General features: G+C 34.3%; 1 protein-coding gene across 1 annotated transcript in view; it reads right to left on the reverse strand.

The window, feature by feature from the left end:
- dpy (fibrillin-like protein dumpy) overlaps positions 1-26,716 on the reverse strand; it is an 85,503-nt gene that overhangs the window by 41,398 nt on the left and 17,389 nt on the right. The window contains exons 23-77 of the mRNA XM_035883992.2: positions 26,483-26,671; positions 26,022-26,403; positions 25,533-25,948; positions 25,306-25,456; positions 24,976-25,228; positions 24,610-24,874; positions 24,308-24,504; positions 23,960-24,226; positions 23,594-23,849; positions 23,323-23,517; positions 23,045-23,227; positions 22,315-22,959; positions 21,999-22,200; positions 21,742-21,917; positions 21,377-21,645; positions 20,858-21,260; positions 20,533-20,775; positions 20,225-20,362; positions 18,587-19,372; positions 16,783-16,926; positions 16,634-16,711; positions 16,014-16,196; positions 15,598-15,918; positions 15,105-15,485; positions 14,609-14,932; positions 14,185-14,490; positions 13,792-14,094; positions 13,408-13,722; positions 13,010-13,318; positions 12,603-12,929; positions 11,565-12,530; positions 11,157-11,486; positions 10,773-11,075; positions 10,348-10,677; positions 9,951-10,262; positions 9,566-9,874; positions 9,154-9,471; positions 8,457-9,083; positions 8,055-8,372; positions 7,656-7,967; positions 7,268-7,573; positions 6,855-7,172; positions 5,269-5,589; positions 4,671-4,982; positions 4,232-4,570; positions 3,833-4,135; positions 3,421-3,726; positions 2,997-3,314; positions 2,566-2,877; positions 2,170-2,484; positions 1,755-2,084; positions 1,364-1,666; positions 984-1,289; positions 477-794; positions 54-380 (exon numbers count right to left, since the gene is read on the reverse strand). Of these exons, the coding sequence (XP_035739885.2) occupies positions 54-380; positions 477-794; positions 984-1,289; positions 1,364-1,666; positions 1,755-2,084; positions 2,170-2,484; positions 2,566-2,877; positions 2,997-3,314; positions 3,421-3,726; positions 3,833-4,135; positions 4,232-4,570; positions 4,671-4,982; positions 5,269-5,589; positions 6,855-7,172; positions 7,268-7,573; positions 7,656-7,967; positions 8,055-8,372; positions 8,457-9,083; positions 9,154-9,471; positions 9,566-9,874; positions 9,951-10,262; positions 10,348-10,677; positions 10,773-11,075; positions 11,157-11,486; positions 11,565-12,530; positions 12,603-12,929; positions 13,010-13,318; positions 13,408-13,722; positions 13,792-14,094; positions 14,185-14,490; positions 14,609-14,932; positions 15,105-15,485; positions 15,598-15,918; positions 16,014-16,196; positions 16,634-16,711; positions 16,783-16,926; positions 18,587-19,372; positions 20,225-20,362; positions 20,533-20,775; positions 20,858-21,260; positions 21,377-21,645; positions 21,742-21,917; positions 21,999-22,200; positions 22,315-22,959; positions 23,045-23,227; positions 23,323-23,517; positions 23,594-23,849; positions 23,960-24,226; positions 24,308-24,504; positions 24,610-24,874; positions 24,976-25,228; positions 25,306-25,456; positions 25,533-25,948; positions 26,022-26,403; positions 26,483-26,671 (17,466 nt within the window). The remainder of the gene's footprint in view (positions 1-53; positions 381-476; positions 795-983; positions 1,290-1,363; positions 1,667-1,754; positions 2,085-2,169; positions 2,485-2,565; positions 2,878-2,996; positions 3,315-3,420; positions 3,727-3,832; positions 4,136-4,231; positions 4,571-4,670; positions 4,983-5,268; positions 5,590-6,854; positions 7,173-7,267; positions 7,574-7,655; positions 7,968-8,054; positions 8,373-8,456; positions 9,084-9,153; positions 9,472-9,565; positions 9,875-9,950; positions 10,263-10,347; positions 10,678-10,772; positions 11,076-11,156; positions 11,487-11,564; positions 12,531-12,602; positions 12,930-13,009; positions 13,319-13,407; positions 13,723-13,791; positions 14,095-14,184; positions 14,491-14,608; positions 14,933-15,104; positions 15,486-15,597; positions 15,919-16,013; positions 16,197-16,633; positions 16,712-16,782; positions 16,927-18,586; positions 19,373-20,224; positions 20,363-20,532; positions 20,776-20,857; positions 21,261-21,376; positions 21,646-21,741; positions 21,918-21,998; positions 22,201-22,314; positions 22,960-23,044; positions 23,228-23,322; positions 23,518-23,593; positions 23,850-23,959; positions 24,227-24,307; positions 24,505-24,609; positions 24,875-24,975; positions 25,229-25,305; positions 25,457-25,532; positions 25,949-26,021; positions 26,404-26,482; positions 26,672-26,716) is intronic.

Below are 26,716 nucleotides of genomic sequence, written 5' to 3' on the forward strand. Positions count from 1 at the left end.
TAAGAAAACATTACATTAGTACAAATGAAACAATATTAATTTAAACAACTTACAAGGTGGCGGTTGTGGATGACAATAATTAAATGGATCTCCTGTAAATCCAGATATACAAATGCAATTTGGTAAATGACTTATAACACTACACTCAGCGTTTTGACCACATGTACCAGGACAAGGATTCTGACATTTAGATCTTATGCAAGCTAAATTGGATGGACAATCCGAATTTATCGTACATTCTGGACGGCAACCTTCGTAAGGATTTCCGATATAGTTTATTACACACGAACAAGATCCTACTCCATTTTGTTCTTTACATATAGCATTGGAACCACATGGTGATGGTGAACACGGAGATAATGGTTCAAGTTCAATATCAGCTAAATAGAGAAGAAATTATATAAATGAATAACGTTTTTGAAGAATACTATACATAAAAATAAATAATCTACATATATCTTTTATTAAATTCTTACGTTGTTTTTGTATGCATTCTGTAAACGGATCACCGGTATATCCTATCTGACAAGCACACATAGCAGTGTGACTAACTACACGACACTCGGTATTCGAGCCACAAAAATCTTGACAAGGATCTTGACATTTACGATTAATACAGGCCAAATGACTAGCACATTCGCTATTGCTCACACATTCTGGTCTACAATTAGGTGGAGATCCAATGAAACCAGATTGACAAGCACAAGAAGATTTACCATTAACTGTTTGATATAGAGAATTAGGACCACACTGACATGATGGACATAGATTTTCTTGAGGTAATGAAGAAGTAACTAATAAAGAAGAAAAGAGTATGAAACTGTTTCTTATTTTGTCCTTATTATCGACCATCATCTTCATTAAAGAACTTTGTACTTAATCGCAATAATTTTGTAATTATAAATATTATATATTTAAAAAAAATGTCAGCTTTGTTCCTTAATCAAGCGATTATCGTTTTTAATATAAAGTTAAATTCTTACTGATTGGTTCACATTTAGTAAATGGATCCCCCGTATAGGCTGGAGGGCAATTACAAACAGGATTATGATTAATAACTTGACAATATACATTAAGTCCACAGGTTCCAGCGCATGGATCAGTGCACTTCTGATTACTACATGCCTGATTTCTTGCACAATCTGAACTAACGGTACATTCAGGTCTACATGTAGGTGGACTTCCAAGATAACCTGGGACGCAAGAACACACTGCTTGACCGTTTATAGGTCTACATTGACTATTAGGACCACATGGAGATGGGCTACATGGATTTAATAGTGCTGGTTCTAATGAAATACAAAGTATGTTAATAAAGATAAATAAACTTCCATAAAATTATCTATCTTTATATATATCATACCTTTGATAAAATCACATGATATGAATGCATTACCACTCATTTTAGATGGACAACTACAAATAGGAATGTGATTAAAAGTATCGCAAATAGCATTTCGTCCACATATACCCGGGCAAGGATCTATACATTTATTTCGGACACATGCACTCGAAATAGGACAATCACTATTAAGAACACATTCTGGACGACAACTTATATAGGGATTTCCTTGATAATTCGGTAAACAAGTGCATATACCATCATTACATAAAGCATTTGGTCCACAAGGTGATGGATTACATGGATCTTTTTCTGGTGATGGTACTGGAAAATCAATTCATTACAATAATGTTGATCCATTATCATCATACTATCTATATTGTAGAAATAAAAAAATATATAGTATTCTTACAAGGTGCTGGAGAAGGATAACAATTCGAAAATGGATCTCCTGTATAATCTTGAAGACACGTACACATTGGAATGTGATTTACAACTGTACATTGTGTTCCTATTCCACAAGAACCTAAGCAAGGATCAACGCATCGTTGCTTAATACAAGCTTTGTTACTAGAGCAATCTGAATTCACTGTACATTCTGGTCTACAATTAGGAGGGCTTCCAATATAATTAGGTGAACATTGACAAGAAGGACCTCCATTAATAACACGACATTCTGCGTATGGGCCACATGGAGAAGGCAAACATGGCTCAGATTCATATATAGGTGATGGTAAAGATTCTAAAAAATCAGTAAATAATTCAACAAAAGATGAAAATAATGTAATTTAATAAATATTTTTACGATTTTAATCAGTATTTCTTACGTGGTAAGGAGAAACATCTTGTGAATGGTTCTCCAGTAAAACCTTGTTGGCAAGCACAGATTGGACTATGGTTGATGACAGTGCATGTAGCTGCTGTACCACAAGCATTTAAACAAGGGTCTATACATTTTTGATTCATGCAAGCACGATTCGATGGGCATTCTGAATTTATGACACACTGAGGGCGACAATTTGGAGGACTACCAATATATTCTGGTAAACAAGAGCATATGCCTTGTTTATTAACAGAACGGCAGCGACTATTTGGTCCACAAGGTGATGGATTACATGGATCTTTATATTCTATTTCTTGATCTATAAAATTGAAATAAAAAATACTATACCTTGTAATACGTTTACAATTAATATAAAGATTAATTTAAGGAAAATATTTACCAAATTTGGCACAATACTGGAAAGGATTTCCAGTATATCCAGAGAAACAAGAACAAGAAGGATGATGATTAATTACTTGACATTCGGCATTTTGACCACAAGTGCCTGGACAAGGATTTTGACATTTTGATTGTATACAAGTGAGACTAGATGCACAATCTGTGTCAACCACACATTCCGGTCGACAACCTTCATAGGGATTACCAATATAATCTGGTAAACAAGAACAAGCACCTACACCGTTTCGTTCTGTACAAATAGCATTGTAACTACAAGGTGATGGTTCGCACGGTGATAATTCAGTTGTAATGACTGCAAAATGAAGATCGATTGAAAATATAGATTATCAAAAAATAAATATCGAGTGAAGGACTTCTTTGTTTGATTAAAAACAAGGAATTATAAGAAGAATCGATCTAAATTAAACTTACGCGTATCTTTCACACACTGAATAAATGGATCGCCTGTGTAATCGACAGGACAAACGCACATTGGTGTATGACTAACTACACGACACTCTGCATTTATGCCACAAGATCCAATACAAGGATCTTTGCATTTACGTCCCATACATGCTAAATTACTTCGACATTCGCTATTACTGATACACTCTGGTCTACAATTAGGTGGAGAGCCTATATATTCTGGTAGACACGCACAAGAAGGTGCATCGTTTATTACTTGACATACAGCATTAGCACCACAGGGAGATGGTTGACACGGATTTTCTGGTATTATAGGTTCAGGTGCTAAGAAAAAAATATAATTGTTGAAACATCATTGACAATTTTATATGTATATGTCTTTCTAATTTATATGTAGTAATGACAAGGAGTGTATTGGGAAAAGTCTTACGTTTTATAAGACATTGTACAAATGGATCACCAGTCATTTCTGGTGGACAACTACAAAGAGGGTTGTGATTGATCACATGACATATGGCCTTGAAGCCACAGGAACCAAGACAAGGATTGATACATTTTTGATTGCTGCAAGCTTCTGTGAGTTGACAATCAGAACTGATAGTACACTCTGGTCTGCAAGCAGGTGGTGCGCCAAGAAATCCTGACACGCAAGAGCAAACAGCTTGTTGTTTTATTTCACGACAAATACTATTTGGCCCACAGGGTGAAGGTACACAAGGATTCTGCTTCACAGGATCTATTTTCATTTTATGGGATAATTTTTATCAATTGTAATAATATTTATACTCAAAAAAAGTGATTATGTGATTGGATTAGTATGAAGAAAATTTGAAGTACTATACCTTCAAGGACAAGACAACGCACGAAAGCATTTCCGGTCATACCAGATGGACAACTACACATAGGAATATGATTATATGCAATACACTGTGCGTTTTGACCACAAACTCCTGGACATGGATCGACGCATTTATTGCGTATGCAAGCTCGATTTTGTGGACAATCAGTATTTAAAATGCATTCAGGGCGACAACCAACGTAAGGGTCACCTTGATATTCTGCTAGACATTTGCAAATACCATCACTACATTGCGTATTTGGTCCACATATTGTTGACGTGCAAAGATCTGTGATACTGAGTTCTGCTGCAAGTGCATAATAATGTGCTCTTCACTTAGAATTTGAACTAATATACATTGCTATAAGCACTATTAAGTTATACTTTACAATATGATTCTTACTTGGTGGTACTGTTGGAGTAGGGTAACAGTTATTAAAAGGATCTCCAGTAAATCCTTCAGGACAGACACATATTGATATGTGATTGTAAACATTGCAAAGAGAAGTAATACCACAAGATCCTAAACAAGGATCTCTGCATTTCTCTTTAATGCAAGCTAGATTTTTGGGACAGTCGAAATTTACACGACATTCCGGTCTACAATTGGGTGGGGATCCAATATAATTTGATAAACACGAACAGGATGCTGTACCACCAATATTTCTACATTCTGCATATATTCCACAAGGAGAAGGTATGCAAGGCTCTTTTGGTGTAATTTCATCTTGTGGAAGTTGGACTGAAAGTTTAATTGTAGTGATAATATCGATATTAAATTTGTTTGTTTATAAAAGTAACTACTTAATGTAAGATTCATTCATTGGTTCATTGCTTCTTACATGGAGCAGGGAAACATTTGGTGAAAGGATCTCCAGTATAACCAGAATTACAACTACAAATGGGACTGTGATTGATAACTCTGCATTGAGTATTGATTCCACAGGTATCTATGCACGGAGATGCACATTTTTGATTAATACATGCTAATTCCTTAGAACATTCACTGTTCACAATACATTCTGGGCGGCAGTTAGGTGGAGTACCAATATAATTCGGGAGGCAAGTACATACAGCATGATTATTTATGTTTCTGCATTTGCTGTTTGATCCGCAAGGTGATGGACTGCATGGGTTTGATTCTGATATGCTGGCTGCATGGAAAACATAGTAAATCGTCAATTATAGATGAAATTACTAAATTAAAATGTGACTGATTTCATTTCTGTTGATAATGCTTCTTATACTTTTGTAATAAGATATGGATTATAATCATCAAAGAAAAATGTATCCATTCAAACTACAATGCTTAAGAAGCGTAAGTATTGCGATAAAAAATCTTTTTACTCCTGACATGGAGTAAATTATGTTGAAGGCAAACGATGTATGTCTATGGTTAAAAATTGTCTTCTTAAAGACTACAAAGGAAATATTGCTTACGGGTGATATCTAAAGTACAGTGCCTGAATGGATCGCCGGTATATCCTGGATTACAGGTACAAGTGGGCAGATGATTAATGGGGTAGCATTTGGCATTTGTTCCACAAGTTCCTGGGCACGGGTCTCTGCATTTCAGGGTCATACAGGCCATTGTAGAGGGGCAATCGGAATTTTGTGTACATTCGGGTCTACATCCTTGGTAAGGGTCACCTAAGTAGTCCGGTAAACAGGAACATGAGCCGACGCCGTTGTTCTCACGACAAATTGCATTAGCGCCACATGGGGAAGGCTCACATGGTTTCCTGATATCTAATGGGGTGTCTATGGGAAAGAGAAACTTCACGTAAATTTAAATAAAACAAGCAACGTGAACATGTTTGAAGCTTGTGCAAAGTGGCGTTGAACAAGGAGGCACTGGTAACGTGATTGTTTTAATATTTAATTCAGCTGTGCATTTCCTTAGCTATTGGCAATATTGAAGAAGCAAAAAATTAAATCTAATTATATTTCATTTGGTAGCTTCATATGGGTCAGTAATCAATGAATTATTTGGTGTTCAATTTTTAGTAAGCTTTGTAATTTTATCGCTTGTGGTTAATACATCAAGCGTGGGTCGGGATTAATTTATATTTGGTTTACGATGATAATTAAAGATTATGATTGTTTTTCAAAGAATAATGTTTATATATTATAAATATGAAAACATTGTATTATTTTTTGTGTATTGTATTATAATTCTTCAGTGTCAATTTATATAAAGTACCTCCATAGTTATTTCAGGGTAATATAGTAGTATGTTAAGGGAAGTGCATCCGGGAAATATCTGAAAATTGTGGCTTTAATATGTGGCTTTTATCAGTACGCTCTATCAGAGATTGTCAATGAGGGCGATGTTGATCTTATAGTTATGGAGAACACTTATGGGCATGTAATTTTTTGTTATAGGGGTTCATAAGGAGTGAGTGCATCTAAGAGCCTAATGTTTCTAGGCCCCGCCACCATTATTTATCATATCATATTTCGCATTTATTCATATTGTGTAAGTGCGATTCAAATAAAACTTGCGAAATATTATATATTGATTGATTAATCGCAAGGACTGTGGGGATTGCACAACCTTTTTGGTTTTCAGATCTGTGCATTAAAAGCTTAACTTATATAAGTGCCATAGTTAAATTAATTTGTCATCGCTGTTATTATTAATATGATATTTTAAAGATTCATTTCCTCTTTTTTATTTTTGAAAATTTTCGACAAATTGTTTTTCATCACAATTGTTCATTGCAAATTCCTATTGCAAATATAAGCAAAGCACTTACCTGTTGAAAATTAGAAATCGGTAAAATATTATCCATTTTGTATTCTTGTTATAAAAAGCAATATATCTTTTAGAATATAAAGTATAAAATATTTCCTAATGTTGTTTATATGAACAATAATTCAATATTTCAGTTTTATAATATAAATCTATAGTTTTTAATATATTTTTCTTATTACGTTCCATTTTTGAAGATAATATTTTACCCAGTCTATTTTGTTGTTAAACAGCAATGCAAGCGTTATGTAAAAATTGTATGTAGACTTACCCTTAAGAACAGGTTCACAAACGCTGAACGCATTTCCAGAGTAATCAGCTACACACGTACAAATCGCGTGATGATTGATCACAGAACACTGAGCATTTACACCACACAAACCAACACATGGATCACGACACTTTTGTTGTATACACGCCAAGTGAGCTGGGCATTCCGGATTGATAGTACACTCTGGTCTACAATTCGGTGGTATACCGATATAATTCAGCAAGCACGAACACGCTGGACTTTCACCTCGCACATGGCATTCAGCATTCGGACCACAAGGTGATGGCAAGCAAGGATTTGTAGGCGGCGATGGTACACCTACAGAAAGTAAAAATAAAGGAATTATTTATTCGTAGTATCGAAAATAATAATTGAAGAAAATAAACAAAAATATAAAATGGATAGAAATTTACTTGGCATAGGATAACATCTGCTAAATGGATCCCCTGTATTTCCTTCCGAGCAACTGCAGATCGGATTATGATTAACAACTTGACATTTTGTATTTTGGCCACATGTTCCTGGACATGGATCTTCGCACTTTCCATTAAGACATGCTTGTGTTAGAGGACACTCTGCACTAACAACACATTCAGGTCGACATGAAGGAGGACTACCAATAAAACCTGGTTGACAAGAACAAACTGCGTGATCGTTGACAATCTTACAAATACTATTCGGTCCACAAGGTGATGGTGAACAAGTTTGTTTTCCCATTTCTGCAACAAGATACATTATTAAATATCAAATAGCGATATTTCTTTTTACTATTTTATAATATAAGTAATTGCTGATACATACCATCTGGTAAATATGGCCGGCAGAAACTAAATGGATCACCAGTATTTCCAGCAGAACAACTACACATTGGGATATGATTGACAACGTTACATTGAGCATTTGTACCACACGTTCCAGGACACGGATCGACACAACGTTGATTGATACAGGTTTTCACGCGAGGACAATCGGAATTCATAGTACACTCTGGTCGGCAATATACGTAAGGATCACCAAAATGATTTGCGAAACAAGTACATACGCCTGCATCACATTCAGCATTAGGTCCGCAAGGTGATGGATTACATAAATCAGCAGGTATGTTTGATTGTACTGAAAAAATAATAGTTTCAATTAACATAGCTATAATTACATTGAAAAATATTTTTTATGTTTAATCATTAGAAATTTATATCATACCTGTAATTGGTGAGCATAATGTGAAAGGATCTCCAGTATAACTTGATTGACACAAACAGGTAGGAATATGATTTTGAACCCGACAATCTGCATTTTGTCCGCAAGATCCAACGCATGGATCTCTACATTTTTCAGAGATACATGCTTGGTTCGATGGACAATCTGTATTTACAACGCATTCTGGTCGGCAATTAGGGGGCTGTCCAATATAATTATTTTGACAAGAACAAGCTGCTCGGTCTTCGACTACTTTACATTCGGAATACAAGCCACATGGATTTGGTGTACATGGATCACCAGTAAGCGGCGGTAATTCCACTGTTAAATAATAATAATTAATAGATATTGTTAATCGACATATTTATTTAATAGTAGAATTATCAACTCTAACGTTCTACTTACTTGATACAACATAACATCTTGAAAATGGATCACCAGTCATCCCTTGTGAACAACTGCACAAAGGATTATGATTGATAACTCTACAATTGGCGCCTATTCCACATGTTCCTGGACATGGATCAGAACACTTGTATTTATAGCACGCACGATTCAACGGACATTCGGAATTAACAACGCATTCCGGTTTGCAATTTGGAGGTGTTCCAACAAAGGAAGTCTGGCACGTACATACAGCCTGTTCATTGATTACACGACATAAGCTATTTGGTCCACATGGCGAAGGAGAGCATGGATCAGGAATAATTGGTAGTGGTGTTTCTGATTGAAGTACACAAGTTGCAAATGGATCTCCGATATATCCGGGTACACATGTACATGTTGGAATGTGATTGATGACCGAACATTGCGCTTGAATTCCACATATACCAGGACAAGGATCTTTACATTTATTACGTATGCATGCCTTATTCGTTGGACAATCTGAACTAAGAATACATTCAGGTTGACAACCCTCGTATGGATTACCATGATAATCTTCAATGCAAATACATGCACCAGTGTTTTCACGTTGTTGACAAATTGCATTCGATCCACAAGGTGATGGTACACATGGATTAATTTCTTCTTCTGTAATATAAAACGAGGTATTATTTAACAATAAAATATTATTTCATTAGGTAAAAATAATATATTTTACCTTTACGAAGGATACACTGCACAAATGGATTTCCTGTGTAACCAGTCATACACGAACAAGTCACTGCATGATTTATTACAATACATTCCGCATTTTCACCGCACGATCCTGGACAGGGATCTTTGCATTTAGTATTTACACATGCTTTATTGGTTGGACAATCAGGATTAATTAGACATTCTGGACGACATGACGGCGGTGTTCCTATATACGAAGGAAGACACGAGCATGACGGATTTTCATTAACATTCTGACATTGTGAATTTGGACCACATGGTGAAGGATTACAAGGATTTCCAGTGTCCTTAGGTTCTACATCTTTAAAAAAAATAAGAATGTTAAATTTGTAAACAGTTAATACAATACGCGAGAATAACATATTGATCTCTATAAAAAAAAGTTTACTTCTTACATTGGACAAAACAGCTCTTGAATGGATCTCCCGTTTGTCCTGGCAAACAACTACAAATCGGAGAGTGGTTGATAACTTCACACCTTGCGTTCAAACCACAGGATCCTAGACATGGATCTGTACACTTTTTATTGACACAAGCACGAGTTGGTGGGCATTCTGAACTAATTAAACATTCTGGTCTACATGAAGGTGGAGAACCAAGGTAACCTTCTAGACATGAACATACAGCGTGATCTTCGATATTGCGACATTGACTATTTGGTCCACAAGGTGATGGACTGCATGGATTCATTTTTGCTTCTGGCACTAGAATTTATAAAACATTTTTTCTAACAATTTGTACTAATATAAACAAATGATATATTTGATATTTATAACATACCTTGAGGTTGTAAACGACAGTTAACAAAAGGATCACCAATGTATCCGACAATACAAGAACAAACAGGTATATGGTTTACAACATCACATTCAGCATTTTGACCACATGTTCCAGGACAAGGATCAATGCATTTATTTCTGATACAAGTCTTATCACGTGGACATTCCGAATTAAGAATACATTCTGGTCTACAACCTTCATATGGATTGCCACAATATCCTGGTAGACATTCACATTCATCATTTTTACAAATAGCATTTAATCCACATGGTAAATTATTGCAGAGGTATTCCAGTTGTGGTTTCTCTGTTGCTAAAAGTATAATGAAAGTATTATTTATAAATATAAAAAAATAAAGTATTGGAGATATAATAACGTAAACTAATAAATTACATACTTGGTGGTATAGTAATACATTGTGTGAAAGGATCACCAGTAAAACCTTCAATGCATGTACAAACTGGTATATGATTGAGTATATGACATTGTGCATTCACACCACATGAACCTGGACATGGATCTTGACATCTTTGATTGAGACATGCCAGATTACTTTTACATTCAGAACTTAAAATACATTCTGGACGGCATTCTGGAGGTACACCAATGTAATTTGGAAGACAGGAACATGCTGGACTTCCAGATATTATTTGACAAAGTGAGTTCGGTCCGCATGGAGATGGAGTACAAGATGGTGGACGTTCAGTAACTTGTTTATTGTTTTCATCTGAAAAAAATATATTAAATATCTTAAATATTTATAATCTTAGCATAAAATATATTAGATTCGAAGTACTATATTTAGTTTGTTTTGTTACTTACCAAAAGAACACAGTGTAAATGGATCACCAGTAAAACCAACAGGACAAATACAAATTGGATTATGATTTTTCGTGGTACATTGTGCTTTTAATCCACAGCTATTAGGGCAAGGATCTGCACATTTATTATTTACACATGCAAGATGTTGAGGACATTCTGCATTGACTACGCATTCTGGTCTGCAAGATGGTGGTATACCCTTGTAATCTGGTAAACATGTACAAACAGCTTGACTATTAATTTCTCGACATTTACTATTAGGTCCACACGGTGATGGAGAACATGGATCTATTGGTGGAGCCCCTAAAGGAAACAAAATTTTGTTATTACATATTTTAAAACTTTAATTAATAACATTTAAAAAATAATTAAATGTATGCTAACGTATTTGTTCTATTTCACAAGCTGAATATGGATCTCCTGTGTAACCAGGTGGACAAGTACAAACTGGAACGTGTGTTTGAACATTACATACAGACAATACACCACACGTGTTGGGACATGGATCAGAACATTTAAATCCAATACATGCCAGGTGAGGCGCACAATCCGTATTAGATTCACATTCTCTATGACAACCTTTTACGTTATCATATGGATCGCCAATAAGATCAGATGGACAAATACATGCTCCTGCATTATTTCGTTCTCGACATTGTGCTTTCGGTCCACAAGGATTTGGCACACAAGGATTTATTATAGTTTTACCTGTAGCTACATAAACAATTTAATCATAAAATACGCAAAGTTGCAAACATTATGTAATACTCATTTATTACTTATAGTACTTACTTGGAGAAGGAGTTAATATACATCCTAGATTAGGATCGTTTTCATATCCATCAGGACAGGTGCATATTGCTACGTGATTTTGAACATTACATATTGCTTGTTCACTACATGTTCCAGGACATGGATTACTACATCTCTGATTTATGCAAGCTGCAGTATTATAACATTCAGAATTATCTGTACATTCTGGCCTACAGTTTGGCGGACGTCCGATAAAGTTCAGCAAACATGAACATGCCGGTTGTGATCCTATAACCCTGCACTGAGAATTTGGTCCACAAGGATTCGGATCACATGGATTTTCTACAGTTGATGGTGTTTTAACGTCTATGAGTAAACAGCCAGAGAATGGATCACCTGTATATCCAATAGCACAGGTACAAATAGGATTATGATTTACAGTAAAGCATTTCGTATTCTGTCCACATGTTCCTGGACAAGGATCTGTACATTTGTTATCAATGCATGCTTTATTTTGTGAACATTCAGAACTGACACTGCATTCTGGACGACATGAAGGAGGAATTCCGATAAATCCTGGTTGACATAAGCATACTGCGTGGCCATTATGAATTCTACAATTACTGTTCGGACCGCAAGGTGATGGCTCACAAGGATTTGTTGGTGTTAACTGTGACGTTGTCTCTATTGGAGTACAACGACTAAATGGATCTCCAGTAAAGCCTGATGTACAAGAGCAAGCTGGTGCATGATTGACTACTCTACAAGTAGCTTCTTCACCACAAGTATTTAGACAAGGATTTACACACTTATTATTTAGACAAGCTTTACTACGATCACAGTCAGTGTTTGTTACACATTCAGGTCTACAACCGATATATGGATCGCCAATATATTCAGGCAGACATGTACATGATCCTGCTCCATTTCTTTCATTACATACAGCATTTGCACCGCAAGGTGATGGATTACAAGGTGTACGAGGTTGTTCAGTTGTAATTGGTTCTGCAATTATAAAAATATAGTTTCATAGGAATACTTTTTTGGTAGAATATCTTAATATAAAAAACTACTTACTTTCAATAATAGGAGTACATTCAGTGAATGGATCTCCTGTGTATCCAGCATTACAAATACAAATAGGATTATGTTTAATAACGTTACAATAGGTGTTGACTCCGCAAGATCCAGGACAAGGATCAACACACTGTTCATTTTGACATGCTAAATTACCAGGACATCCTTCATTTATCACACATTCTGGACGACAATTTGGTGCTCTACCAACATAGTTTGGTAGACATGAACATGCTGGGAATCCATCAATTACACGACACTGAGAATTAGGTCCACAAGGCGAAGGGATACAAGGATTATCACTCGGTTTCTGTTCTGGTGATTTAGCTATTTATGAAATTCAAATAATTATTATATTTCGAATAACGAGATACACACCCACGCACATATAAAAGTTTAGAAGTTACCTTCTTCGACACATTCGAAAAATGGATCTCCTGTGTAACCAGATGTACAGCTGCATATTGGATTATGGTTGACTACTTGACAATTAGCATTTAATCCACATGTACCCACGCATGGATCTTTGCATCTATGTTCAATACAAGCTGTATTTTGAGTACAATCTGCACTGACTATACATTCAGGTCGGCAAGAAGGTGGACTTCCAACATAATCTGGTTGACAAGAGCATACAGCATGATTATCTATCACGCGACAATTACTATAAGGGCCACATGGAGACGGATTGCATGGTTCTTCTGGTATTGGGATGTCTATACAAAAATAATAACATATTTAATAGAAATGATTAATAGCTTATAATCTTCTGTACCCTAATTTAAACGTAAACGTGGCTACATACCAGTGATTTCGTGGCATGATTTCAATGGATCTCCTGTGTATCCAGATAAGCAACTACAAGATGGTTGATGATTATAGACATGACACTGAGCATTTAAACCACATGCACCAAAACACGGGTCCTTGCACTTATTATTAAAACAAGCTTTCGTAGGTATACAATCAGAATTTTGAACACATTCTGGTCTACATCCTTCGTATGGATCTCCAGTATAATCGGGTAAACATGTACACGAGCCTACTCCATTTCTTTCTTTACAAATAGCATTCATACCGCAAGGTGATGGGTCGCATGGTAACGGTATTGGTACGATAACTACAATGTATATTGTTATAAAAATATGAAAATGCAACAAAGAAATAAGATGCTATTTAAATTATTTACCTTTACTACAACCAGAGAAAGGATCTCCTTCGTAACCTTCGTGACAAAGACACATTGGACGATGATTTTGCACAGTACAATTTGTATTTAATCCACAAGAACCAGCACATGGATCCAAACATTTCTTTTGTATACAAGCCAAAGAGTTAGGGCAATCTTGATGAATTAAACATTCAGGTCTGCAATTTGGTGGTGCGCCAAACATTCCACTCATACAAGTGCATACTGGATGATCGCCCTGTACACGACACTCAGCATTCGGTCCACATGGAGATGGTAAACAAGGATTTTTTGGACCTGGAACTATATTAGTAAACTCTATTAGATAATTCTCACAAACAATTTACTCTTAATTTTAATTTCATTCGATTAAAAATAAAACATTATATATACCTTCTCTATTACATTGTATAAATGGATCGCCAATGTAATCGGGAGGACAAGTGCACAATGGATTATGTTTTATAACTTGGCAAAGAGCATTTAATCCACATAAACCTGGACATGGATCACTGCACTTTTTGTTAATACAAGAAAGATGCTCTGGACATTCAGAACTAACGAGACATTCTGGTCGACAAGAAGGTGGTACACCTTGGTAACCTGGACTGCAAGAACAAACAGCTCGATCGTTCATAATACGACAAATACTATGGGGCCCACATGGTGATGGTAAACATGGATTTTGAGATGGAACAGCTGTAAAAAGGTGTTAATACACTTTCATAAAATCAAAATTACGAAAGAATAGATACTACGAATTTCAAAGAAAATTATAAATTTAAATTATATCTATACATATATTTTATATACTTACGAAACTTATCTAATTTACAAGAACGGAAAGGATCTCCACTATATCCAGGTAAACAAGAACATACGGGGATATGATCAGATACTTCACAATGTGCATTTGAACCACAAACACCAGGACAAGGATCACTACAATGTTGATTAAAACAAGCCAGATGATTGGGACAGTCTTGATTAGACATACATTCTGATCTACAATCCTCCACATACGGATTTCCGATATATGATGGTACACAAGTACATTTTGCTATACCATTGTTATTCGTACAAATAGCATTTTTACCGCATGGCGTATCTAAACAAGGGTCATATGTATCCATCGGTTGAACTGAAAAAGAATAATTAAATATCATATTTCAGATACATGCTTATCTTTTTATTATTTTAATAATCTTACAATATAATTAGCAATAAAATTATGGTTGAAATGAAAATTATAAAATATTACGATCCATATAAATAATATTAAAATACTAATAAATTAATAGTAAATTTTTTACCTGAACAATTTTTATAAGGATTTCCTACGGTAAAATCGGGACAATAACAAGGTGGTGTTTTAGTTGCATTGCACACAGCTCCAAAACCACATGGATTAAGTTCGCACACACTAGATTTTGGAATACATCCTCTGATTGTGTTAGGACTTTCAATAAAACCAGGTAAACAAGTACATTTTGCGAACCCGCTACTTAAAACAGTACATTGAGTATTGAGACCACATGGAGATGATTCACATGGATTTTTAGAAAGTGCACAAGGCAAATTTGGTGGATCTCCTTCGTATCCCGGTAAGCAGAAGCATTTAATCTGACTATTTACAACTCGACAACCTGAATTTGCACCGCATGAATTTTTTTGGCATTTATCTCCTTCTGGAACTAAAATATTATATTTGATTACAACATTGTAAATATTTAATACATGGAAAAATCCGATAATTTTATTGTGTATAAAAAATTCTGTATAAAATAAAATAAATCGAATACATACTACATTCCTCAAAAGGATTGCCAGTTAGACCCTTTGGACAGAAACATATGGGGTTTCCATTATCATTTTCACACATAGCATCCAAACCACATGGATTAGGAATACATGGATTAGTTGATATTTCTTTACATCCAATGTCTGGTCTTCCCTCATATCCTGATAAACATTTACATTGTGCTTCATGATTTTCAGTATAACATTTTGCATTTTCACCACAACTCAATTCCAAACATGGATTTATACATTGTCTATTTAATCTGTCACAATATTTATTTGGAGGACAATCCTCATTATAGTGGCATATGTTTTTACCCTCGCTCTCTAAAAAATACGAAAAATTGAGAAAACGAATCATTGAGATAATTTTTTGTTATTAAAAAATATATTCCTACACTTATTCTTATACTTATTATTACCTAAATCACATTGTTTAAATCCATTTCCATGATAATCTTCTTCACAGCTGCAATCTGTCCCATGATTTGTATTGATGCATACTGCATGCTCTACGCACGGATTCCGAACTAGACATGGTTCTTGACAAATATTTCCAATGCATGCCTCTGTCAGGGGACAATCTTTGTCGCTAGTGCAAACCGCTAAAGAAAGAGTGAGAAAGCCCATATAGCCCCAAGGTGTGCATGAGATAAAGATATAAAATGAAAAGATTTTTTTGTTGCTTTGCTTGTAAAGAGTGAAATGCTCTTTTAGTGATTCAGCACGTGATGGAAATTAACTATATATATATATGTGTGTATGTATATGTGCACACATAAAAGTATTAAAGAGAGTATGTAAATTTAAAAAGTAATATAGTTAATAACAAAAATTTAAAGAGATCAGATTTTACATCATATTTGTTTAAATTTCTAATAAAGTGATTAAATGATCTATGCTATGTATAAAGCTTCATTATGATTTAAATCATTTTGTAAATAATCACAGTATGTACATATTTACAGCTAACAAATTTGCTGTAAAAGTAAAGTCAAATGTATGATGATATACAAAGTATACAATTCGATTAAATACGAACCTTTTATACATGTTTTTGTAGCTGCATCACATTGCATACCAGGAGGACAATAAGGACAATCTTGAATCATATCTTCATCTACAAGAATTAAAAACGTTATTAACTGGAATAGTATTCGCAAGTAATAATAAATTATGCTAATAACATACCTTTAATGCAAACTGGTCTATGTTCATGAACATGACAAACTTCAACAAAATCACAAGGATTGCCAAGAGTGCATGGATTTAAACACTGTTGATCTATACAAGCCAACTGGGCAGGACAATCACCATGTGTTGAGCATTTGAGATCTAATGAAATCATAACAAGTTAGGTAACACTTGTAATGATAAATTGCATTTCTATATGTAACAATTTAAACTAATGCTTTCCAAAATTGATATTAAAATATATCTCAAAAGAAGACAATAAATTTAATAATGTATTTATAAAAAATATTTTATTGATTATAAAAATAGAAAAAGAAGTATAATTTTAATAAATAAATAAAATATTAGATAGAAGAGAGAGAGAGAGAGAGAGAGAGAGAGAGAGAGGAAGAGAGAGTAAAAAATAATAAAATGCAATTTTGGTAGCATTAGTCTATATTAAATAATTTGAAATGAGCCTTCAAATTTTGATCACAAAGTATTATATTTGTCATTAAAACCTTCAAACCATAAACATTCCTCAGATTTGGTAATGCATAAAAAATAATGTGTTTAGATGTAAAAAAATTCATAATTAATAATATTGATGGTGCATTATTTTTTTGAAGTATAAAAATGTATATTGATTTTTGTGATAAATGTATGAAACTTTGAATCGATGGTTTAATTACTTGTTTATTTTTAAATAATAATAGTTGAATACATTTTTTTCTCATTCAATAAATTTTCTAATGATGTTTTATCAAAAAAAAAATATATATATATGTATTAGTTTCGTATTTCATTAAAAATAAACAAGATAAACTATTTAAAATTTTTGTGTTATATATGTACAATTTACAACAAATTCATGCGCATAAGCATTAGCAAACATGCAAATAGCATTAATGCAGCAAGTTTATTAAATAAGATACGATCTTATTACTGCAAGTAAAGCATGCTATGATATTTCGTATCATAGTAAATTCCGTGGTATTTTCTTTACCAAGAACAATGATATTTGTATTTATTTTCTTAAACATATGAATATTTTTCATATACATACTTTGCGAAAATGTTGACCATTAATTTTCGGCTAAAGACAAGAAAGTAAAATTGAAGAAATCTTACATAAAAACATAATACAGAATTCATCGGAATATACCTTTACCTGGAAAAACAGTTTTTGGAAAGTTCCCAATATACCTTCCATTAATAAATTAACATATTCATTGGATGTAATATAAATTATTATATTGCAGATAAATTTATAGAAACATGGGTAATTGGTAATCAGTTAAATTATTAAAGCAGTTTGGATTAAACTAGATAACAGATTTCTACAAATTCTATTTTATCAAAGTTAGCATGCACATACAAAATGATATGGGCTAATAATCAGAAACATAATTATTAGATTTTTACAGAGACAGATGTAATGGAAAAAATCCTTGAGCTGTAAGGAAGAGGAAAACGGTATAATACCGTTAACAATACAGGATTCTTAGGTACGGGAAATATTTCCATGGCTTGGAATCTGCAATCATATCATCCAGACAACAAAATTGTTAACAAATTATTTGAAATAAATAGATTAGATATTCATAAATCATAACATTTTCTATTGGTACTTTAAACCAATCTATTACCAATTAATATAGTAAAAATAAATAAAGAAATAAATTTTGCTGTCTGAATGTTAAAACACACCTGAAAACTAGCAAACGTATGTTTTGTGTAAGGCGAAGGCATTGTAGAAATTGGTATGCATACGAAATCACGATAAGATTGAGATAGATTGGTGCTGAGAAATGGTGTTTACCTTTCATGCATCCATATTTAGTATCTGGCACAAAGCCGGGGGGACAGAACTTGCAGATAGGCTTGTGCTCCTCCACGTAACAGGGGGCATCAGCCGGACAGGTGGAGTTTCTGCATGGATCCACACAGCGATAGTTGCGGCACGCCAAGTCTGGAGAGCAGCCACTGTCTCGCAGGCAAATGGAGAGGGAAGGATTGCAGTTTTGGGTGCAAATGCACACAGGACGATGGTCCAGAACATCGCAAGTTTTACCGTCTGGACATGGCTTTTTCTTTCGTACGTTACAGGGATTCTGACATTTTCCATTGACGCACGCGGCATTTGACGGACAGTCAAAATCTCTCGCGCAAGTCAGCGTGTCAGGTGCACATGTTAATTCTCCGAGTTCATTGACGACGAAGCCGTGTTTACAGACACACATGGGTCTGTGATTTCGCACCTGACATCTCTTGTTAACTTCGCAACTGTATTGAGAACTTAAACATGGATCGCGGCACTCGCCTGTCTGGGAGTGACAAGAAAGGCTCTCAGGACAGTCGCTGTCGTGGGAACAATCAATGTTCGGTGCAGGTCTGGGACTTAGTCTATCACATTTAAGATCTGGATGACAAGCCGTATGAGGCATACCGATATAACACTGTGGACACGAGCATCGGGGCTTATGTAGAACCACTCGGCAAAGAGCATTTATTCCACAGGCACCGCGCAACGCGCACGGGTCCAGACATTGCAGATTTATGCAGGCTTTTTCATTAGGGCACTCTAAGTCACTGGTGCATTCGCGTTCTAATTTCATAATAGTGATGGTGGTATCATGTTGGTGTCAACGGTGGGTCATTGGATGGGGCAGGAAAAAAAAAGAAAAAGCATTTATAAGAACTGTGAAAAGAAACTTTCTCACAAATAACATAAACCACATGCTTTGTATTTATGATGGAAGTAGGGTAGTTCTGTGACAGAAGTATAGAAACGACTTTACGTTTTCCAAAATTTAAGGACACATTTTGGGCTAGAATAAAATAAACGGCAAGCAGCAATATTTACAACACAAGCCACTGATAGAATTCAGAGAGAGGAAAATAACAACCCGTGAATTTCAGCAAATATCAAGCATGGGTATATGAGAATGTCCCTTTTGCAGTTCCCAATCTGTATTAATCCTAGACTAAATACAGTGTTCACTAAAATCTTGTACTTTCTTATCTTTCAAGTTGTATCTTTCAAGTACTGAAGTGTTCCTTTGCTAGATTAATCTTTCTAAAAGACAGATTGGATACTGAAATAAACATTCTACATATAAAGTTATGTGTGAGATATGTGTAAGTGTTCTCTCTTAAATAATTATGTACAATATGCCTATTGTATATATGTACATGTATGCTGACTCTAACAAATGTAATAGATAAAGATATCCAGTGTTGTTGCTTATTCATTGCAACTAATCCGATCACATCTGTCTCTCAATGTTAACAACTCACTGAATTAATATATCTATATATTGTTTAATTCCTACGAGACGATACATGGTTATTCTACAGACCATGTTCCTATAATCGTCAGTATTGCATACTAGTCACAAATGCTGTACATAAAATTAATCAAACTGCTTGGTTAAACAGTTAGTGGGCCAGTTCTTACCTGTTGTGCATTCAATATCTGGTGAACCAGTTGTACCTGGAGGACATCGGCAAACAAATATCGTACTATCCCGTATACATTCTGCACCTTTTCCACAGCCAATTGTTCTGCAATCTCCTAGATTTGTGTCTGGGCTACCTATTTATATCAAATTAAATTGTGTTTTATTATATATCGAAAAAATAAGAATCACTCACACATACATATTCATGAAAAGAAAGAAAAACCCTGTATATAAAACATCTACCTATGCGTATTACATTCACACACTTAATACACAAAATTTCTATTATAGCCATATGACTTACATGCGTGCATGGGATCGCCAGATGGGAAGTTTGGTGGACAATAACATTGTGGTTGATTTTTATAAATACGACAAGCGGCATTCACGCCACAGTGAACATCTTTACAGAGTTCTCCGCCATCACACAAACACGCTTCGTGTGGATTACCATGACATCCTGGATCACATGTACATTCAAAACCATTTGCTGTCTCTCTGCATTTGGCATTTACACCACAATGTCTTTGTAAGCAATCATCCCCACCTTTGATGAAAACATAATAATAAAATTTACATAGAATTTCATGTACTTCTTCATCTTTACAACTAAAAGAACCAATACATACCTATTTTGCAATTGATCTTTGGATTACCAAAATGTCCAGGTGGACAAGAGCATTGTGCCTTCCTGTTAACAACGCGACATTGTGCGTTGAAACCACAAATACCATGTTGCAAACAAGGATTTGTACAAACACCATTTTCGCTACATTGTTTATTTGATTCGCAATCTTCATCTCTATGACATTCTAGTTGATAGCATTCTTGACTTGGCTCTCCTTGATATCCTTCAGGACATAAGCAAACAGCTCGATGATTAGAAACACGACAAAGTGCGTTTATTCCACATGGGGATCCATTTGATAAACAAGGATCTATACACTGTCCGTTGGTACAGGATAAAGAAGATGGACAATCTGAGTGTGTACGACAACCAATCAAACATAATCCTGATTCACATATATATCCCTATATACATCAAAATCAACATTAAAATAAAAAATATTTTTACTATATAGTTAAAAATTAAATCATCGAAATTAAAATGTAAATTGTAAAATATTATAAATATTTTAAACGGATACCTTAGGGCAAACATTATTACTGTCACATTTTACTCTACATTTTCCTGAGTGACAAACTTCTCCACAAGTACACTGGTTCTGGCTGTTGCAACTTGTACTACAAAATCCTATGTCATCACATTCGCATGTATGATCGCAAGGAATCATGGATTTCATGCAACTTATCAATGCATTGCCATAATAATTAGCTGGACAACTACACTGTGCTACGTGATTAACAACGCGACAACCAGCGCATTCGCCACAAGCTTTACCACCTTCACATGGATCTATTATATAGATCAAATGATTTATAGATAATAATAAAATTTAAATAGGAAAAAATAAAATATTTTCAATATTATTTCTTCTTACAGCAGACTTACTTCGACATTTACTATTTATACAAGACTCATCCCTAGCGCAAGTGTTGTCATTACGGCATCCGATATTACACAAGCGGTTCTGACAAATTTGATTGTTAGCGCAATGCCCATCGTTATTGCAAATTGCTTTACAAATTCCATTATCGCAACGCTCATCGTTCAAACAATCTACATCACTAAAAAATATTAAATAATTATTTAATAAAAATATTTAGCTTTTATCTATTTTACCAATATAATTATGGAAATCATATAACCTTCTGCATTTCGTATAACAAGATTTTCCATAGCATGTTTGACCAGATAAACAATCTTGTTCAGATGCACAAGGCAGGAATGCCTGTTTGCAACCTATAAATGGATCTCCAACTAACCGTGGAGGACAACTACATACTTTTCGGTGATCAACGACTGAACATTTTGCATTAATTCCACATGAATCTGATAAGGTGCATGGATCTATATCAACGAATTCATTCCAGTAATTAATATGGTTTGTTCAGTTTTGTACTTCAACTGGTTCTGTGTTATTTTTATGAGAGCAAATATAGAATTATTAGATAAACAACGTACCTGTACATTGATTGTTTATACATGCATAATTATCTTGACATTCTATATCTGAGCGACATCCAATAGCACAGATAAGTCCTTCACAAATTTCACCACTCCTGCAATCTTCATCTCTTCTGCAAAGTGATTTACAAATTCCTGTGCTATCGCAGCGTTCATTACTCAAACAATTTGCATTTGTAGAGCAAACAGGTGTACAAACTCCAGAAATACAAGCTGTTCCTGTATCACAATCTCTGTTTGCTTGACATACACGTCCTGGTAGTCTTAAACAAGCAATTTTAGCTGTTGGATTTGGTATAAATCCAGAAGGACAGGAACAAGCAGCACGTTGATTAAAAACAGTGCATTTTGCATTTGGACCACATGGAGTTACTTCACACGGATTGGCACACTTATTTGATATACAAGCTTGATTTGCATTACAATCTTCGTCTACACGGCATCCGAAAGAACACATATTTTGCAAACAAATATGACCAAGGAAACAATCATTATCAAGTCGGCAGGTTAACAAACAATTTCCATATATACATTTTTCATTAAATGCACATTCGATATCCGTAGAGCAAATTGGCAAACATACGTTATCACGGCAAGTATTACCTTCGCTACAATCATTAGTTCCACTGCAAGAAACTGGTACTAAAACATAAATATTTATTATTATCAATTAAGAAAGGATACATTTCTTTTAATATGTTATTCAATAAATAAATAATTAACTTACATCTTACACATTCAACCTCCGAATTACCAGTAAATCCAAGAGGACAGCTGCACTGTTTGATATGATTTCTTACATTACATTCAGCATTTATACCACATGCTGCTCTTATGTCACATGGATCTAAGCATTGTCCGTTTAAACATACGTCAGATAAGTTACATTCCTCATCCGATTGACATAATGCTGCAAAGATATATAATATATATATACGATTATATTAATTTACTGCATAAATAAAAGATAATACAAATAATAACTTTCAAAATAATAAAACTTACGTCGGCAAATACCCTCGTAGCAATAAGTGTTGGCCAAACAATCATTAGCTGATGAACAGAGAATAGATTTTGGACGACATCCAATACTTAAACTGTTAGGATTTCCTTCATAATCAGATCGACACTGACAAACTGCAGCATGATTATTCGCAACGCAATCTGCATTTGGTCCACATTGTATCTTTCCACAAACATCTAAAATTTATGAAAACATTAATATATATATTATTCATTTTAAGTTTGTACTGAAATATACGTATAATATACGTACCAAAACATTTTGGTGTATTATTAATATTAATACATTTCGCTGTTAATGGACAGTCTTCATCTAATAAACATTCAACAGGTTGTTGACAACCACTATTATAAGGATCTCCGACAGTACCAGGTTGGCAGAGACACTTATAAGATCCTCGAGAATTTTCACATAAAGCTCCAGGAGCACAGGTATTAGCCAGACAATAATCAATTAATGTACAACCTATTGTTGGTTCTCCAGTATAACCAGGATGACATGTACAAATCTATATAAAAAAAACACAATATCATTATTATCATGTATATTCATATGGATTTAATTTAAAATTATAACTAATCTCATGAAAGGAGTATATTTTTTTTCTTTTAATCTTACTTGAGTATGTTTTTCTGCAGTACAAATAGCATTCACTCCACAAGGATTATGTGCCAGACAAGCAATTCTACACTTGTACAAGTCGCAAATTTTCTCATCACTGCATTCATCATTTGTTTCACATTCTATAGGTTGACAACCTATTTTATCATCTTTAGCATTACCAAAGAAACCGGATTGACAAGAACACGAAGGAATGTGATTATCAGATTTACATTCAGCATTTCGTCCACAAAATGTTAAATCGCATACTTTACGACATTCAGCCTAGCAAAAAACAAATGGGATTATGAAAAAATAAAAGATGTATAATAAATATAAAGTAGCGATGTAATTAAATGAACCTACTTGTCCGATATTATTTTTAATACACTTTTCATCATAAGAACAATCATCATCAGATATACAGCGTAATTCTTGAATACAAATATTATTATGACAATACTGATAGTCTGGACAACTAGAATTACTTCTACATGTAGGTTGACAAAGTCCATTAATACAAAGTTGATCTCCAATACAATCCCTAGTAGTACTGCAAAGTGCTACAAAATTCGTATTGTATTTAAAGAATACATATTTTATAAAAATCTCAGTATATTCATTACCATTTTATAAATTAATAGAAACTTTATTAATACTTCTCTTACCTGTACATATACCGCCATTACAAGCTGAACCTGTTGCACATTGTGAATCTGTCTTACAATATTGTACTGGTGTACAACCGAGATTTGGATCGCCTGTTCCACCAGGTTGACAAGTACATACTGCACTGTGATTAAGTGAAGAACAATCAGCACCATGTCCACAAACATTCGAAACAGAACATGGATCTACACATTTATGATTAAAGCATGCATCTGACTGACCACAATCACTATGATAATTGCATTCTAAAGAAATACATTCAACCTAAGAAACATAAAAAAATTTACATATCAACATAATTCTTATATATAATAATAATTAAATGTAAATAAATAATTCGGTATAATTGTCTAATCAAAACTTACAGATGGATCCCCTGTTGTTTGGTCAGGGCATTGACAAATCGGTACATGTCCTCGTGCAAAGCATTTTGCATTTTTCCCACATATTGTTAATGTATCACATGGATTTGTACACCTATTATCAACACAAGCTGCTGTGGCAGGACAGTCAGAATCCGCGAAACAATCGCCGGGTTGCTTACAACCTGCTTGAATTGGATCACCCACCAACCCGTGCGGACAAACACAAATGTACGATCCTTCTGTGTTTTGACAGCTACAAAAAAATGGTTTATATATGTAATTAAAATATACATATATTTCTAATAAATACATGACATGATTAATATTTACATTGCTGTTGCATGACATGCATTTTGTGTGCATTCATTGATATCAACACAAATATCATCCACAAGAACAAAACCAGGATAACATTTACATATACCAGTATGATCAATAGATACACAATTACCATAGCCACAATTTACTTGATTGCAAGGACCTAGAAAATAAATGAATAAATACAATAACTGATTATCTGTAAATTTTTGTTTAAATATAATTTTTAATATACTTACTACTGCACTTATTGGTTTCTTGATTACAGTATTTATCAGACGGGCAATCATTATTTGATAAACATTCTACTTTAAAGCAACCACTACTATCACCAATATAGCCTGGTTGACACTGACAAGTGGCTGCATGATCAACAACAGTACAAATAGTATTTAAACCACAATCAACGAAAGAGCATGGGTCTGAACAGTTATGCTTAATGCAAGATTGTGTTTCTGGGCAATCTGTATCCAAAGTACATTGATGTGGTACCACACATCCTGATATTACTGGATCACCTGCTGTACCTTGCGGGCATACGCAGCGATATGATCCGTGAAGGTTAACACATTCTGCACTAGGATGGCATGGATGTTCTTCGCATTCATTCATATCTAAACAATGTTCAGGACCAGCGATGAATCCATGGCTACACCTAAAATATTACGATAAGTAAAATAATAATTTTAAAATGTATTAAACATTAAAATACAAATAGAAATACATACCTGCACTTATTATTAATACACACTTCATCTACTTTACAACTAGCATCAGAAGAACAACCAGTTTCACATGTTCCATCAACACATAATTCACCAGGTAAACAATTACTATCACTGTAGCATACTTTCACACAAACATCATTTTTACAACGTTCTCCTTGTGCACAATTGTTTTGTTCTTTACATTGACATTGACATAATCCAGAAATACAAACATGTTGACTTGGACAATCTTGTGGACCTTCACATGAATTTGGTACTCTAACACAACCTTGCTCTGGAATTGGATTACCTTGAAATCCTAATGGGCAGGAACATATTGTCGCATGATTGACACAGCTGCAAACAGCATTTGGACCACAAACATCTTTTTTTTTACATGGATCTAAAATATAAACAATCTATAATAGACGTGTTTATTATTTTATAAGTTTATAATAAATTTATATTTATGATCATTATACCTTGACATTTGCTGTTTATACACGATTCATAAGACGGACAATTTTTGTTATTTCGACAACCTAAGATACACACTCCATTCATACAAGCTTGATCAGGCTGACACTGAGAATGAGTAACACAAGGTACTGAACATCTGTTATTTATACATTTTTCACCATCAGAGCAATCAGAAACAGATCTACACACAACTAAAATACATAAAATTTTTATAGTAATACAATACTAAAAAATTA

This window comes from Vespa mandarinia, chromosome 12, assembly GCF_050613455.1.
Source record: "Vespa mandarinia isolate Hongniang chromosome 12, ASM5061345v1, whole genome shotgun sequence".
Lineage (NCBI taxonomy): Eukaryota > Metazoa > Arthropoda > Insecta > Hymenoptera > Vespidae > Vespa > Vespa mandarinia.